Below are 18507 nucleotides of genomic sequence, written 5' to 3'. Positions count from 1 at the left end.
AATTTAATTTTATAATAAACTAATTTTAATAAATTAACTATCATTAACAATTAATTATATTCATTTTAATATTAATAAAAAGATAATTAAATCCTATTGTAAATATATTTATTTTCGTAAAAATATAAAAAATATAAAAAAAATAATAATATATAAAAAAAATAAAATATTACTTATAATATGCTTATAAGATATAAAGGAAAGTCATTGGTTATAAATTGTAATATTTTTTCGATGTTATTTTGGCAATCAAATAATAATTTGAAAAAGTGAATATTAGGATTATGAAACAAAATTAAAATATTAAATAACTGAATAAAGGTACTAAATCATATAATATAAAAGTACTAAACATATCGAAGATAAAAATATAAAAAAATATAAAAAAATCAAGGGACTAATTAGTTTAATTATAATAAAAAATAAATTCTTACTTGTATAAAAAAACATGTGATTTATTTATTCGTAAATAGCGTAAAACAACAATTTTCTATACTGAATCGATACTAAGAGAAATATAACGTGAAATTAGACAAAGCAAGAATTGATTATCAGAATACCAGACATCTTTTTAAAAGAATTTCATAGATAGCGCTAATGATTAATTCTTATGTTATCTTTATCTTTCTCCTTCTATTCGCTATCCTTTCTTAATGCATTTTGTTCGTATCATTCTACAGATGGCGTTGATTCTCTAATTTTTACTATATCTCTATCCTTTTTTCTATTATTTGCGCTTCTTGTCTATACTTTCTGTAAAATGGTTTCGATATCTTATTGACAATCGTAAGCCGGTGAGAAAGAAAATATTGATGTTAAGTCTATTTTGTATCTGTGATATTAGTTTCGAAATATTTTTAAGGTTTTAAATTTTAAAATTGAAAGTTAAAAGTTTACTTAGTATCCTGTACCTTTTCTGGTCGTATATAACTTTATTGTTATAAAATGAAGGTTATCAATGACAAGTGACGATGAACTTATGTGTTATATATACGTTTTGAAGCATTAAATTATCAAATTGAATAAAATAATGATAAAATGTGGCAATATTCATTGATACGCGACAAATCAATTCATTTTTTTTCTTAAGTAATATTGTATTCTATTAATAATATACAATATGTAATGTATATAAATGAAACTACGATGTACGATTATTGTTATATAAAATAAAGGTACAATCAATATTCATTAATAATATTTTATATAGAAATTTGTTTATCTATTTTTTTTATTAATTTTACTGAATTTCAGTATTTGTAATTCAAATTATACAAAGTTTTTAAAAGATCGTAATAATGGAAACTACTCAAACTTTGTATCTTAATCTTTTTGGTGAAGATAAAATACCCGTTTTAAAAGAAGTAAGTGTATATAATAATAATAATATATAACAATATAGTTAATATAATAAGAATTTATTTGTTTTCATTATATAGTTATTGCATGCTTGCGTGGATGAAATATGTGGTAGACCAGGTCCAACCTATCATAAATTTGTAAATAGAATGGATTGGAGTAAAGAAGAATACGAAGAGACATATAAGTTAATATCGAACCTTTTAAGAAACCCAGCATCATTGTACATAACAGAGGAAAAGGTTAATAGTTCCTTATAAAAAAAAAACTTTCTATAGAAAATTTTATACATTTTTATACATCGTATATTTTTAGATGCCGCAAGAGTATCATGAATTACCGGAACATGTACAACAAAATATATTATTGTGTTTAAAATTGAGAAGAGAACAATTAACGGATGCTCTGTTGAAAGAATGTTCCAAAGAAAAATACGAGACTGTAATCGACTTTGATTGGAAATTAAAGGTAAAGTAAGAAACTCGTATGAAAATATGTATAAAAAATGTCGTTGTTAAATGTTATTTTTTTTTTAGCTCGTAATGGGTTCCAGTAAATTAGCTTCTTTGAGAGAACCTCTTCTTCAATTAGATCTCATGGTTGAAAGTAAAAATTCGAAACGTATTTTAGATATGGAATTAAATAAGGACGAATTGGATACGTTTATAAATACTATGGAAAGTATCGTTCAATAAGGTGAATAATAAATAATACATAAATAATGATATAATTAAGATTTTTTTTACAATTGATGCAAGTTTGATTGTAAATTTTTCGAGATGGAATAAAAACACACGATGTTACACTTGTTTCACAGTTTATTATAGGTTATAGATAAATGTAGAATAGTTTAATTACTATTATAACTGCTCATCGAAGATACTGAAGACTGTTGGTCTGTGTCTGAAGCACCATCGACTCAAAAATCTCATTTATAATTTTGTTGTTCCGACGCGCAAAATAAATAAACGAGGTTTGCGTCGATGGAACCTCAGGATTTAACGATTAATAATTCGAGTGTACAGATCAGTCGGATTTAAAGATTTTTTTTTTTTCTTTTTTTTTCCCCCTTTTTCTTAAATAAAAAGTTCGCTCTCGTCGCCAAAACTTGCCTTGAAAAAACGTGTGAATTTCGTTGTAAAGATTACGGACAATATATTTAATGAAAGGTTTACTATACAACTTTTAATTTTACTTCTTCCCCTTACTCATTAATAATATATCGTTTAAAAATCAATGCCGGTCGCGGGCACAATGAACGCTCGCTCCATTCAACACTTACATGTATTCAGAGATTTTGGAGCATTTACATATATACGCTTTTCGTTTATCTTTACGATCTACGCTACGGTCTCAATAAAAAAAGAAGCTTTCGTAGGTAATTATTTACTCCTGGAGATCCGTAGAAACGAATCCATTTTGAATGGTAATTGTGCATGTTTCGTAATTGTAATTAGGCGATATTTTAATGATTATTATAAAATTACGAATAGGCTTCCTCGTAAGTATTCTCATATGGAGAAGTAGCATTTCGAAGGACAAACGCTGAATTTACACAAACGCTTTCTCTATATCTAGATTATATATATCACTTACACTGCCTCGACATACTGTATGTTTTCCTTATCTCGTGTGTTGCATGATACGTATGTACGCATTCGCGTATAATGTCCTTGCATGTATGTAGCTATGTCGTGTGCTCGCGCGTACCAAAGTCATACGTAGAAGTGTGCAGTTCCTCGTTACAACATAAAACCTGTCGATTGTACAATTACAAAGAAAAACAAGGACCGCGAAAGAAATACGAGCAAAATAATCGAGCGTCCTTGAAATCACGATACGAGTTTATTCATTACTCGTGCGCTTTGATATATCTTTTAATAAGTTTTTTCCCCCCCTCCCCCCTTTTCCTCCTTTACTTCTCGTTCTGCCTTTTCCCGATCCTATCTCTTCTTCTTTCCCGTTCACATTCCGACAAAGAGACATATTCCAATTATAATCCTTCCTATTTCCACCTTTGTTTCTTTCTTCGACACGCACATTATTCATTCTCTCATACTTCTTTCGAACTCTCACGCTCTCTCATGCATTCGAACGCACACGTTCTCACGTATACACCTTTGCTCTCTCAGTCTCTGATCTTTCGGTTACAGTTTTTCTCGTTCTTTATACTCTCTCGATATAGCAATGCGCGTGTAGTTACGAGAGGGCGTGCCTCGATGAGTATTTCTTTATTTCTGGAATATGCGACAAACGAAGAGATTTCTCCTTCATCGTATATATATTTTTTTTCTTTTCTAATATGTTTTCTTTTTTTTCTTTTTTAAATTCGAATTCGTACCACTTACTCGCTGCACGATGATCGCATAATACGACTTATGCATAACAATTGTGACAATTTTCCGATTTTTACACAACAGGGCCCATATTTATATATATGTATATATACATACATACATATATATATGTATATATGTATGTGTATATATATATATATATATTATTACTACATTGCGAATAAACAAGGCCCAAAGTTGAAAATATTTTATTCGTGTAATAATAAAAATAAAAAAAGAAAGTAATAAAAAATCACCTGCTTCGAGATATATATATATACCATCCATATGATTACATGGCATTATTACGTGTTTCCAGAATCAAGCGTATAACATTTTCCTCGACCCTATCTGGCTCGTCCTCGTAACCCCTTTCCCCATTTCGATGACACGACTCCGGGTTTTCACATTTCGTGAACATTTTCTTTCGCCCTGCCGTCTAATAATCGTTAATAGGCCTACTATATAAGTCTATATGCTCTCGCGATGTCGCGGTCACATCGTTCCATTTTCTTTTTCTTTTTTTTTTCTTTTTTTTTTCCTTTTTTTTTTCCCTTTTTTGCTCGTAACGAAAGAACGTTATTTTCTGTTTAGTTGCAGGAATGGTCCAAATATACATATCTATATAATATACTTTTTTGGTTTTAACGAGAGAAAAGAACTTTCTTCTTCCCAAAATACAATTCGATTAGCGATGTTTATTCGTTTATGTTGTTTTGGTAACGTGCTTCCGCGATAATTTCCTGCGAACACAAATAAACACAAATCACAGAATTCGATAAGTACGTTATTTACAAGCGTCTTTTTTTCTCTCTCTCTCTCTCTCTCTCTCCCTCTCTACAAGCCAGAGAGACAACGTTTCGAAAAAAGGAAAAAAAACTTACATTCGTATTACACTCGATGGTTGCCGCCGCAACAGCCTTATCGCTTATGTCAATTTCTTCGATAGCCTTTAACAAAAGAAACAAGGTGTTTTTCACATATAACAACGGCAACAAGCGATAAAAAGTGATGATTTTTAAAAGAAAGAGAAATTAATTAGAAGATATATATATATACACGGATCAGATGGCCCCTCGCACATTATTCTTCTTAGGACATTAAACAGTGTCAATGACCTCGGAATTGATGACGCTACACGCGTCACCAATCCTATAGGCGATCATCACGTACGTGTCACGTTGAAATTCCAAGATTGAGCTCGTATTTATATCGTTATCAGGATACGGAATGTACCTTGGCTACCGAGGCAACATCCTCGGTGATGGCTGGGGCAGATGGCGGAGAGGCGGTTATTACTTCGCTCGGGACGGCTGGAGATGTAACCTTGACAGGCTCGGTTGAACTTTCTGTCGTACTAACGTCGTGGGCCACGTTATTTTCTACTGGGGCCTCTGGTTGCTCCGGAGTGCTCTGGAAACGCACACGTGTCTCCTTATTAGATCGGATTATTAAACCAAGGGGGGGAGGGGAGGGAGAAAAATCGGAAAGTCCGCAACAAGTCCAAATCCCAGCATGCTACGAGGACAAAAAAAAAGACGCAAAGATCGATTCTGTCGAGCCAAAAGGGCGCGTGTCCATTTTCCAAGAGATGTTAAAGAACCAGTTAAAAATCTGGAATAAAGTTGCGAAAGAAATTTAACGTTTCGTGTTTGCAATTTTTGTTATTGTTATTGTTATTGTCACGTTTTGAGGATCACGAGAAGCACAGCAACTTTATTCGCAAAATTTATAAATTTAAAACTTTTTTGCCCGCCAAACTTGGATCGGACAGAATCGTTCCTCATGCTTTTTCTTCGACAGCGTAAAGAATTGGAAAACACCCTGAATTGGATAAACCCTCGGATTAAGAAAATTCTGCATGCGCAATACAAGATGCTTACGACACAACAGATGCAATCACGTAAAGAGCATACGATAGTATCGATGTCTAATTAATATGTCTCTATAATGGCGTATATAAATGAATCTTCTATCTCTAGCTAATTATATCATGGCGTATATATACATATATATATACGATTAGTTCGTCTATCAGTGAGATTCACGCTAGAAATTCGTCTAAGTCGAGCGGGCTATTTTATTTTATATATATATATATATGTTGTATTAGTGAGCGGCGTTCCGGCGAAAAAGAAATTTTCTACGGAAACGACTAGGACTCGACTAGTGGTGGTAGTAGTGGTAGCAGTAATAATAGTAGTAGTAATAATAATAATAATAGTGCAGCGAAAACGTTCTTTTTCTCTTTTTTTCTTTTTTCTAATCACTCTTGCTCGTTTCTCAACTATGCTCTCGAGCTACAATTTGTCAATCTACTTTTCAGCGCCTCGATTCGAATAACAAGTCGTGTTAATAATTGTCAAGAAAACCAAGAGGCAAACAACACAGGTGGTGATATATGGTGATATGGTTGTTCCGGTGATCTTGGTCGGTGGGTGGAAGCGGCATATTCGTATATAGGGATCGTCAGCAACGAGGTTAAACGTTTGGTGTGTTAATCACGTCCGACAGAACGAAGGATGCATTCGACGAGACCCTTTTTTTTTCTCTAAAACCTTCTAAAGGAAGAAGAAGGAAATAGGGAGGTGAAAACGACAGTCTTGAATCTAAGGTGGTAATCGTCGAGATAGAGAGAGAGAGAGAGAGAAGGATACGGAGAAATGGATTCGATAAAAAGCCAGACTGGGATCGGTCTCGTTCGATTATCCTTCGCCAGAAGAGAGAAGGTGATGAAGCCAGAAGAGAAGAAGAAAGATCATCGTCGATTATCGAGGATATCGGAAGAAACGAGACGTATATCGAGCGACAGACCATTGGACGGAATATCTAGGGATGGGATAGATAGAGAAGAGAAAGAGAGAGAGAGAGATTTAGATAGCACGAAAGAGAGATTCGATATTTTAGGACTATATTCACAGAGACGAATTGGTTTGTGCGGACCAGATACGACGAGATACTTGGAACGAGGCGCCACCAAAAGGTGATTCTTTTTTATTTATTTTTTTTCTTTTCTTTTTTTGGCTGCCTGAATTCATGCCAGGAGGTTGTGTTACATGTTAGTCACCTGATGGGTCTCCTGGACAGTGGTCGACGACGTGGCGTTGTTCAACAACTGACACGAGACCAAGCTCTCTTCCTGCTTCTCGGTCTCCGCCAGAGACTCGGCTAACCTCTCCTTTAATTCAATGTCGGACTCATTGTACGAATTGAGGCTTATCGACACCGATTCCATCTTGAACTCTCGATTGCTCTGGTCGTCGTACAACAGCGATTGCGAGGAGTCTACCGTGAACGGCATCAGGCCGGACGTGATACTGGCATTGGACGTGGGGCTGGGAGTTGCGGGCAACGTCGACGGTGGTGGTAGGGGGGCGGTGGTCTCCGTCGAGGTTCTCGCGGGGTCGTCGTCGTCGTCGTCGTGGTGGTCGACCAGGGGGGTCGTCGGCGAGGGGGAGAGCTGTTCCGGCGGTAAGGGACGATCGGAAGAATCTATCTGTCGTTCGGTCGCGGTATGCTCGGCCGGGGCAGGGAAGAACTCGTCCGCGAGGCTAGGCACGCGCTCGAGTTTCGAGGTGGAGTTTCGAGCGTGCCGATTCGACGATTCGTCGTTCGTTGTCGGGGGAGTGATGATGACATCCAGCTCGGATTCGTTCGGTCGTCGTTGTTGTTGTTGCTCCTCCGCGAAATCCAAAATTCTAGGCTCCGCTCGGACGAGTTGGGGGGGGGACGGTGGGGCGGCGGCGGAGTCGTCGGGGCACGATTCGGGCAGAGAGGGGGAAGAAGAGGAGGGTTGCGGAGGGGGAGGGGCGAGGATGCACGATTCCTGCTCGTGCCTCGCCTCGGCCTCGCCGCACTCGTCCGTCGGTCTCGTCGGGGCGGAGGCTCGGTCGGGCTCTTCCTCGGGCCGGTGTTCCGCCATTTCGGAGACGAGGATCTCTTCTACGGGCACGGCGATGTCCGTGGTCTCCGTTTCCAATTTGTCCGTTTCCACGTCTGGAATCACTTGGCCCACCCTCGAAACGTCCGCCACCCCGCGCGAGTTTACCTCCTCCTCGTCCTCCGGAATGACGAGAGCCGGCTTCGCCTCCACCAGCACCTCCTCCTCCTCCTCCTCCTTCTCCTCCTCCTCGCTCTGCCGCTCGGCGGAGACGGGCACCGGCCCCTCCTCGGATTCCACGATCGCGTCGATCGTGGGCACAGGATCGAGCACGTCCTCCTTCTCTTCCCGCGCCCTCTCGTCCGGCACGATCATCTCCTCGATCAACTCCCGTATCTCTTCCTCCCGCCTGCTCAGCGGCTCGGACACCGATTCTTGCCTCGCCACGCTCTCCTCCACTATTTCCGAGACTATCTCCGAGACCACAGCGTTGTTCTCCACCGATCGCCCACCGATCTCCTCGGGATCCAACCTCGTCGTCGTCGGCGTCGCGGTCGTGGAGGACTCCGGACTCTGTTGGGCGATTCGCCCCTTCTCGTCGCCGACCAGAGGAAGATTGTTATCGTGAGAGCACTCTTCCGCGGGTGGACTGTTACGTCTAGCTTTGGGTACGGGGAGGGGGTGGACCTCGACGGTCCCGTTAACGACGAGCGGTTGGAAATTATCGGGCGGGTCTCTGTCTACCACCACCGGTAGCGGAGGAAGAAGGCTAGGCACGGCAGGGACTACAGCCGTGGAAGGTGGGTCGAGGGGGGAAGCGGTCGGGTGGTGTGAAGCGGGGGCGAAATGTTGGGAGGAGCGAGCAGCCTCCGCAGGCAGTTTGAGAGCCGCCGCCAGGGCGGTCGCGGTGGCCGCGGCCTGCTGAGCTTGCTGCAACGGCGACGAGTCTATGGGGGTTGGAGGCGGGCTGGACGGAGGCAGGGAAGGAATATCCTCACTGGTTTTCCTCTCAATGATAGACGGCGTAGCGACTGTCTGGACTCGGAATACGGAGACTTCTACCACCGGTTCCGGTGCGGACTGACCACCGACGGCTGGACTGACCTCGACTGCTTTTTTCTCGGCCTCGAGTTTTTCCACCTCCTCTTTCTTTTCCTCCAAGGGGGCGGGAGTCGGGGCGGAGGGATCGGCGGCCTCCTCCGTCTTCTCCTCCAGGGGGCTGCTGCTGGCTGCCGACGCCGCGCCGCTGCTCTCCTCCTTCGTCTCCGCGGCGCTCGACGGCGGTTGCGGCGATGACGGTGACGACGCTGCTGCCGCCGCCGCCGCTGCCACGGGCGCCTCCTCGTTCTCCGTCGTCGGACTGCTCACCGCCGATTTCTCCTCCACGGGGCTGCCCGCCGTGCCCGATCCATTCTCCTGCTCCTCGCCACCCTGCAACATTTTCGTACGATACACGTTTATACGGCGAGAACCGGTGCCGCGAGTGCACTGAACCTCCCCCCGATTTGCCATTCGCGATCCACGCTAACTTCTCTCGGTGTTAAGCGGCTCACTTAACGCCGAGCCGTGTACGTGTGTGCGCGTGTACTCGTCAACGAACAGATAATCTATATATATATATATGTATATATTACTCGTAGACTAGGGAGGAGGAGGGATGTGAAAGGTATCGATATATTTCCGATTGTTACGCACACGACGACGCGCTATTTTTCCCATACTCGTTGCTGAGTTTCGATGCCGGTCGACGGGATGGGGGGAGGATACGCGATCCTCGTATGTTGTCGTAATGAATCGAAGAAACACGAGTGGAAACGAAATCAATGGTTGAAACCGAAGCGGGAAATGGAAACCGGACGCGCGGAACGCAGAGTGTGTGCTTTATCGTCCCCAGACCTCGGGTATCGATCGGGTGGATAAGTGAAACCCCTTCTCGCCTATTCCCCCCGTGCGTATTTTCGTAAGGGGTAAACTTCTCTCTTTCTCTCTCTCTCTTTCGCTTAAAGAATTACACGGACCCTCGAGGGGTTGTGGTACCCAACAGCTTTTCAACCACCCGAGTGCTTTTTCCCGCGTGTTCCGCAACGATTTCTTCTTCCAACGAAACGAGGAGCGAGAGCACGAAAGAGGGACGAATTTGGCCAAACTGTCGAGAGGAGAAGAGGAGGGAGGTATGGGTCTTCTCGGGGCGTAGGAAAAAGACGGCGAACTTTTGGCCGATTGCCAAAACGCGTGTCGTGGCTCGGGCCATTGTCCGCTAGGAAAGAAACACCGGGCTAATAAACTCGCGATTATATCTTCGATTCGGGATATACGAATCGGGTAAAACGACGTTCCAACTTGGCGCCAACCTTGTATCATTGGCCGCCGACCAATTTCGATCAGAATTGCGAATAGAAATTGCGAGGCGCAAATATTCTCGTTGGCGATCGCAAGCTAACTTCACATAACCGTTAACGTCCGATGTTTACATCTGGTCGAAACGGTCACTGATCCGCAGTGTGGTGTAATATCTCAACAATCGAGAAACAAGCTTCGAGCATATATATATATACGAATTATATACGTACGAAGTACGTGCATGGTTGGAGGATGAAACAGCGCCAAAATTAATTTCTTCTCTTTGGACGAATGCGCGCTTTCCCTTTTTAGCTCGCCAACAGTAAAAAAAGGAGAGAAAAGTGTAACGAAGAAACGTGTCGTTAACGCGTTCGAATAGCGTGAGCGAAGCTCCATCTACGCGTTCGTAAAAAAGATGGTGGGCAAACTGGCCATTCCCCGTCTCTCTCTCTCTCTCTCTCTCTCTCTCTCTCTCTATCCATCTATCTATCTTTCTCTGTCGCCAATCGCGCATTGTCACGGTCTGAATGCGCGTCGTGGAAAAACCTATTTCTTATTCGCGTTCCTTTCCCCCACCCTTCTCCCTCTCCTTCCCGTCCTTCTTCTTTTTTTAACGTTATTATTTATCGATCCTTTTCTAGGATCGAATTACGAATTATTTATTCGGTTCACCGAGCGTGTCAGACGCCGATATCGGTCACAGCGTGAAAACGAAGCCAAACGGCGGAGAGGTTAGACGCATTTAATATCCGCGCCAAGGTAAATCGGGGAATAAAGCTGCGAATCGAGATGTTGCGTTCTGTGTTGTGTCGTGCGTGCCAGGCCAAAAATTTTCTCACTTTTTAATACGAACACAAATGCGAAGAAGTAACGCTCGATCGAGCTCGACGACATCTTCTTCGTTTATCTGGAAAGCGGAGAGCGAAGGGAAATCGGTCTAATAACGAAATTTTTCTCGACGCGATTCGATCGAAAAAAAATAAAGCCGACCTCGTCCATTTATCGAACAACAATGAATCGTAAAGAGAAGTCCGATTTCACATTTGATCACTGATTGGCCGTAAAATCGATTTGTCCCAGGCCAGAAACGCGATTAAATTTCTCGTCATGGACGTGGACTAATTTATCCAGGTATTAATTTTCATCGATTCGAAGGTAGGTTTTTGCGCGGATCGACGCGGCAGCGGCCGCTTATATATCGCGTTCATTCCGGTTGAGCGCGACTATAATTCGATACGCGAAACCTTAAAACGCGTTCACCCACGTGGAATGCGAGAGGGAAAAGAGAGGCTCGCCGAGTATGATCTTTTCGTGCTATTTTCGTTCGACGAGGTGGTGGCGATGGGCGGCGATGTTTCTTCTTCTTCTTCTTCTTCTTCTTCTTCTTCTTCTTCATCTTCTTCTTCTTCTTCTTCTTCTTCTTCATCTTCTTCTTCTTTTCTTCTCGCGGCCGAGAAATTATATATATATATGTATATATATATATATATATACATGCACATATTGCGCGTCGACGACGAGCTGCCACTACGCCACGATCGCCGGTTTCGGTTTACCTTTGTTTCCACCACTCCGTGTTCAAACCCGTGGAACAATGGATTATCGCGTAAAAACGATATCGACCGGCGAGGCGACAGACATAAATAAAATATCGCGTATTCGTACGAAACTAGTTCGTTCTTTCTCGAAACGATCGAATTAACCACGATCTCGAATGGAAGATACGACGCTCGTTAATTGATGCGAGCCATCTGGGATAACGTTCGGTGGCAGGCATAGGGAAAGATCTCAAGGAGCGAAGGGAAGCGTTCGATTACGATAACCCACGCGAGAGAATGAAATAATTCGGTGAGTATCGTACCAGGGAAGAAGCTTCGGCTTCCTCGACTTCTTCGAGTTCCGGTGGGGCCACAGCAACGCCCAATAACGGCACGTAAGACAAAACTCTTCTGGCTCCTCGAGCGAATGCACCCGCCACTCGGTACACACCATTGCTCACACTGCGACCCGCCTTCGTGATAGATTCCATCATTTTTGCCAAAAATTTTTCCCACTTTCCCACTGGAGGATTGGCCTTTGAAAAAATATCGCGATAACTGGTAGCGATGAGTGCACGGGATCGAGATTCGATGCGAACGACCAAGACGCGTGAGACCGAGCTTCGAGAATGATCCTCTTTATCCTTCAATTTTCGAATTGGACGTAATATCTGGTCTATTTCGATCCATACGCATATATATATATATATAGGAAACTAGCAAAAAGCATCACTTTGCGAGCAAACTACTTTTGCCACCATCTATTAATAGTCGCTGGATGACCTAACAATGACCAGGAAAAAAATGCGCGTTAGTACGATAAGGAGAAAAATCGTGATAGATAATTATACACCCCGTAAACGTTTCGAGAGGACGTAGAATGATTCACGGAGTTAATCATAGTTTGCCGGTATGGTGATCTCGCGGAGAATTCGCAGAATCCGTAGAAACGTTATTTCCTATGATAAAAATTTCCAAGGTTGCGCAGGATCGAACAGAATAAAACGTGGACGATGGAATAACGTCACGATCTTGGCCGTTCGTGAAATTTGTCGAGCGTGTACTACCTTTTCGTCTCGCATGCACGCGCACGCGCACGCACGATCACCGAACAGAGAGAAAGATCCGTACGAACTGTTCGCCGTTGGCGAACTACTCGGACCAAGCTGTGAGTTCCCCGTGGTTTATATAGAGTCCAATAGAGAGGATCGTCCCACGTCTCGGTGAGAGAAGAAGAAGAAGAAGAAGAAGAAGAAGAGGAAGAAGAAGAAGAGGAAGAAGAAGAAAAGAGGAGTGTGTTACCGATACACACGTGGAAACACGGGAAAAGAGAAAGAGATGCGTGACCGAGATAAGGAAAAATATAACGAAGAAGAACAAGAGCAACGACATGCCTGATTCATCGACATCTCGTAACGAGGAGAGAACGAATTCCTATCCAAACTTCTCTTCTCTTCTGTTTTGCTCTCGAGAGAAAACGGAATAGGTTTTTTCCCTTAATTCTGAACGCAAGCCTCGTAAAATGGAGAACAAAGCCGCGCGCCACTTTGCACACCAGTTGAAATAAACCTTGCGAAAAATTCTGCGAAAAGAGACGACGAGAGAGAGAAAAGTGGAGCCACGTTACCTACGAAAGAGTACTTATAAACCTTCTCCTTGACGAGGAGAAACAAGGAGTGAGAACGAAAGAGTTGCGATGAAATATGGGTGGGGTTGGGTTTGGCTGGCGGGGAGTCATGCACCACCTACGCGAGAATGGTGAAACCAGGAAGGGAAAGAGAAACGAAGGAAGAAAGAAAAAAAAAAGAGAGAAAAAGTAAGTAAATTATCATGGAAAATGGAAGGCATATCCATATCCCACCTCGTACGTTCAACGTACGACGTTTCAACTCGACGAGGAGAGAAAGAAAACGGTAAAGAAAAATTTCGATTCGATAGATGGAAATGAACGCGTGTCGAGAAATCAGCACTCGTCTGGGAGGAAAGAAAAATTCACGCCGCAAAACCACCGCGCATTTCTATTCTTAGACGATCGAAAGAGAAAGGAGCCGAGAGAGAGAGAGAGAGAGAGAGAGAGAGAGAGAGAGAGAGAGAGAGAGAGAGAGAGAGAGGAATGGAAAGGAGCGCGAGAAGGGAAAAGGAAATCGAACGGAGTCGCTATTAACGAGACAGAAGGGACACGACCACGACAACGCGTCCGGTGAGTACAAGGGGTTATTCGGCGTAAATAGCGACGAAAATTTTTGAGCCCGTTCCAAATTTCTAATGCTGCATGTATGACCTTTAGGCCGCGTTCGTCATGGAGTGAGTCAAATGAATTTTTTTAGCTCGAATTAGCACCGGTACTGTATTCATCGAATTACGTTCATCGTTCGAGATACATACTTTTAACGTGACTATAATCGTCTTAACCGTTCCCGTTCTGTAACATCGTCACGTATAATCCCCAATATTAATCTCTCTTTCTCTTGAGAGAGAAAGAGAGAGAGAGAGAGAAAGAAAATCCGAGAGATTTTCGATGGAAAAGTTGGAGGTTTCGGGACTCGATGGATTAAGGCGGACAAAAAAAATTCGCATGCCGTTCGACGAACCATGAGATGGTTCCACGAGTGATCGTTGGTGGCAGCATCGGTCGAGTCGAGTCACCGCAGAATTATTCTCGTATCTCTAGCGAGGCTAGAGCTAGGTTACCAACCGAGATCGAAGCGAAACGTTTCTTCGGCCGAATGTACGCGTACAGATGGAGACGACAATGTTGTTTCGTCAACGGTGAAAACTAAAGGCGTCATTACCACGGATGTATTAACCGATGTTAACGATAGAAAATAAACCGATGCTAATTAACACCGGCCCTTCCGGTGTTATCCTCTTTCGAAACGAGCTAAACAACGCTAAAAGTAACATTTTCGATCGAACAACAAAACGACTATTCGTTCGTTTTCTTCGACAGTATAGAAACGTAAAGTGCGATAAATCTCGTTTCAGTTCGTTTTAACGACACCGTGCGACAAATACGTCGTTTCTGTTAACGTTATCGACCCATAAATCGTTATCATCTTTTCAAACCGACGTTTCTCGTTTTTCTATTTCGTTCTCGCCGTTCCATCAATATCACCCGTTGTCCAACAACGATATTAATGTTACGATTTTTCGATATCGTGAAAGATTGGAAGGAAAAAAGGAGGCTGAATGAACAAAACGAACTTAACGTAACTTAATGAAACGAAAATTTACGAAGAACTTCCGAAGCTGATAGATGACAAAAATTGATCGTTTTTTAGTCGTCGGGACACGGGGATGTAGCTATACCCGATTGTTTCGCGCAACAGGAACGAAACGATGTGGACGGAGGTGGCGACGGCGCGGCGCGGCGTCAACGACACGCTCTGAGAAGCACGCACGCACTCTCGTGTATTCACCCTCTCGTCCGCTCTCTTCACCCTTTGAAGAGGGTCGCGAAACGCAACACACGGCAAGGTGGTGCGTACAAAGAGAGATAGAGAGAGAGTCGGGATATCGATTCGCGAATTCTACCGAAACGAACGTGCACGAATCCTGGAGAATAAACAAAATATAGGGGAGTGGCCAACGATAATTATCGATCGCGCGTAACTCCTCTTTTTTTCTCATTTCTATATAATCCGTATTATCCATCGAAGCGTATACCATCGAAATAAAAGATTGTATAAAAGATTGTATCCCGAGATGATGAACTTTTGGAAAATCGATTTTCGATCGAGATGAATCTCGTTTCACTCTCCTGTATAATCGTTGCTGTGCGATAAACTCTGCTCGATCTTCGTCGATAAATATCATCGAAACATCTGGCTCGATTTTCCCCAAGGGCGTTGCCTACCCGGCCTTCTTTCTCTCCTCTGGAAGGATCCTACTTTAATCCAATCGAACGGCTGTTGAACCGATATTCGCTGGGCGAAATAAAATATAAAACCTCGATTTTTCCAGTGTTATCCAGTGCTATCGATCGAAACGACATCGCGTTTCTCGCGTGATTGAAAACAATTTCCAATTACAAATTATTTCTCGCCACGATGAAAATAAAAAAAGAAGAGTAGACGAACGAACGAACGAATGGATGGACGGGATGGATGGATGGATGGATTGGATGGATGGATGGAAAAATTTGTTATCGAGTGTCTTCTTCTCTCGTTGGAAAGTGTGCTATCGGCGTGTCGTGCGGTTTCATGGCTCGGCAACGAACGCGACCGCAGACGGGAAATTCCACCTGGGAAATCACGCGATACCATTTGGCACAGCTGATTTTAATTAAGAAGCGAACTTTTTAAAAGAAGTACAACAACGCTCCGACCCTTCACCGACCGGATGTCGACACCGGACGCAACATATTCGATCGTTTTGTACAGTTTTCCCCGCCAACTTAACCAGTGAAAATTTCGACAAAACGTTCTATCGAAGAAAGGCTTTGTCCGGCGGCTTACTCGACTTCCGCCCTTCCAGAGGATCAACCGGAATTCGATAAAACACGCGCTTTCTCCGTTTAAAATCCTTGGATCTTCTTCCCTCCCTTCTTCCAACCGACTTTCCTTCCGTATCTCATCCATCCGGGATGATACGATATTTTTTGTAACCTGTTCGAAAATAGCAGGCAGAGCGGATTAAATTTCGATAAGATATGATATCTAAAATTGGGATCCAAAAATAGTCGAAGATAGGAGAAAAATTTTCTTGTTCGCGAACGAGAGTGGCGCGAGTCTTTTGCCGGCAAACCTGCTGAATGCGAAAAGCCCTGGTAACCCCCGTCGGTCGGCATGGCAACAGCTCTGCGCGTCCCGGCGTCGGGACGTTCGATACTAGACGACGACGACGACGACGACGACGACGACGACGCCCAAATTCGAAGAGTCGAAGGAAAAGAATCACGACTCGATCGAAATTTTCACGCGAATGAAAACATTAATTCGTGCGAAGAGGAAATCGAGCAAAATCAAGAGTATTCCGATATCGAATGCTTGCCGAGTTTCGTGACATCGAGTCGTGGCAACAAGTCGTCGCGCGGCCTTGCTTTTCTCTTCGATGCGAGACGATCGAAATCTCGAAATTAATTTCGAGAAGAAGACGGATCGTTTCTCTCTCCGTTTTTTCTACTATCTTTCGGTTATTTATTTTTATCGTCTCCCCCTCGATTCGTACTTTAACGTGGTGTAAAGTGTGTCAGGTCCGATACCGGATTATAAATAAAGAAAAGAAAAGAAAAGAAAAAGCGGCGACGAAATGATGTATTTGTCGTTGGTATTTTTAATACAATGGCATCTCGATGACGTCAACTGATAACGAGGTGGTTGAGATCTGTGTGCATCAGAGGTCTTTCAACCGACACACTTCGTCGTCAACGCGAACTAACAAACGGCGGGTTTGTTGCCCAAGTGAAATCGCGGAACGATTCATTTACGAAATTGATTTTGTCGCTTCGCATACAAAAATATTTATAATATTTTTTTTCAATTTTCTCAAATCAAAGTAGTCGATCGAGACTACTTTGGCAAGCTTCCGTTTTATTCCACATCTTCGATCGTTTCTTTCATCTTTATTACCCTTATTACTATTTGAGAGGGAAGGGCTCCACCACTCCTCGTAACAGGAGAACAAAATGGGAGGAGATTATCGTTATAAGAAAAACCATTATGGAGGAAGGAAGTGTGAAAAATTGAAAGGAGACCGGATTACTGCTTCCCCTCGGTATTGGGTATTCTTAAAATTACGAGACGCGTACGTGTGAATAAATAATACGTGTAAAGGAGTAGCGACCTCTCTAAACGAATTCTTGTGAAACTTTTCCATCGTGTATCGTTCGTAACGTTATCGAGCGTCGTCAATATTTGCACGATAAGCTTTGCTTTCAGATTACTCGCGAAAAACGTCATCGCACCGAGTTAAACTTATCCTTTCCGATCGACGTCGATATCGCGTCGAAATAATAATGAAATTCGTTATTCGTTTTCAATTAGCCCGTTTTAAAAAAAGGATGGCCGAGAGAATCGATAACTCGGAAACAAAGAATGGAAGAAAAACCGTTTGGCCGTCGTCGACAGCGACAGTCCCCTTCGTGTAATCCGTTTAAGCCAAACAACCTCCCAATGGCCGCTAGACACACTCGAGAGGTGAGCGTTCTGGCAGCTTGCCAACGTTCCCGCTTTGAGCTTGATTAGTTTGTAATTGCGCATTGTTTTCCCTTTCTTGGCGGCGAAATAAGACGTCACAGCGAAATAGAGAAGAGAACGAGAAACACAAACTTCCTACCAATCGTCTAAATAAACGAATATATCGGAATCAATTTATCGCAATCGAGAAATGAAAAGATTAGTTCTTGTGGAAAGAGAAAGAGAAGAGAAAGAAAGAGAGACTGTAATTCGTATACCGGTTTCTAGATGTCGCGCGCGCATTCTCCGCATTATTTCCAATCCGGAAAAAATTGGAATCGAAAGATGATCGTGACAGACGATCCTTCCCTCATTGCTCCTATTCTCATGAACTTCCGCTCGCGTAATCCCCTCCCCGCGTAAGAAGATTAAAAGTTCCGTTAGAAGTGGAACGATCGACGCCGACTTTCCTTTTCAATTTTCCGAAACGAGAGAGCGCGTTGGCGGAGGTGTTTGCCCTCCTCCTTCCCCTCCCCATCCGTGTACTTTTCGCGGGGGAACGGGAGGGAAAAGTTGTTGGCGTATCGATTCGCGAGCGACGTCGACGTCGAGTATTGGCACACGGGACGGTCATCGAACTTGGAAAGGAAGTTCTGGCGAAACGGAGCGACGACACGCCGCGATGCTCTCGCTTCTCTGTCCACGAGAGCGGTGGCAACCTTCGTGTGGTGCTTTTTATTCGCGTTCCACCTGTCGCATTGTATTCGAGGTGGCGTGAACGTACGAGACGCATGGCGCGAGACAAAATGCGATTGGCACCTAGGAGAGAAGAAGAATATCCTCCTCTCCTCCCCCTTCCCTCCCCGCGACGAAGAGCGGACGAGGCAAAAAAGGAGACGACCGCCACGGGCTTTTCACTCGTGGCGAATGAAAGTAGC

General features: G+C 43.2%; 2 protein-coding genes across 10 annotated transcripts in view; one reads left to right on the top strand and one right to left on the bottom strand.

Moving 5' to 3' along the window:
• The first annotated feature begins 693 nt into the window (after positions 1-693).
• LOC108000843 (COMM domain-containing protein 8) lies at positions 694-2164 on the top strand. Its single transcript, XM_017061484.3, has 5 exons — positions 694-1175; positions 1255-1364; positions 1440-1601; positions 1675-1827; positions 1896-2164. Exons 2-5 carry the CDS (start codon positions 1299-1301, stop codon positions 2052-2054), a joined length of 540 nt encoding a protein of 179 aa, XP_016916973.1. The 5' UTR covers positions 694-1175; positions 1255-1298; the 3' UTR covers positions 2055-2164.
• Positions 2160-18507, bottom strand: part of LOC108000839 (A-kinase anchor protein 200) — a 49990-nt gene continuing 33642 nt past the window's right edge. For 8 of the 9 annotated variants that reach the window (XM_062074498.1, XM_062074500.1, XM_062074502.1 and 5 more), the window contains 4 exons: positions 6763-9006; positions 4932-5108; positions 4580-4645; positions 2160-4438 (listed from right to left, as the gene is read on the bottom strand). In XM_062074498.1, the coding sequence (XP_061930482.1) occupies positions 4394-4438; positions 4580-4645; positions 4932-5108; positions 6763-9006 (2532 nt within the window). In that variant the 3' untranslated portion in view covers positions 2160-4393. Of the gene's footprint in view, positions 4439-4579; positions 4646-4931; positions 5109-6762; positions 9007-11776; positions 11990-12520; positions 13393-18507 lie in introns of those variants that run through there. The other variant, XM_062074505.1, reaches the window with a different exon arrangement.

This window comes from Apis cerana, linkage group LG4 (assembly GCF_029169275.1).
Source record: "Apis cerana isolate GH-2021 linkage group LG4, AcerK_1.0, whole genome shotgun sequence".
NCBI lineage: Eukaryota > Metazoa > Arthropoda > Insecta > Hymenoptera > Apidae > Apis > Apis cerana.
The sequence above is the reverse complement of the archived record's forward strand: the minus strand, read 5'-3'. Positions and strand labels throughout refer to the sequence as shown.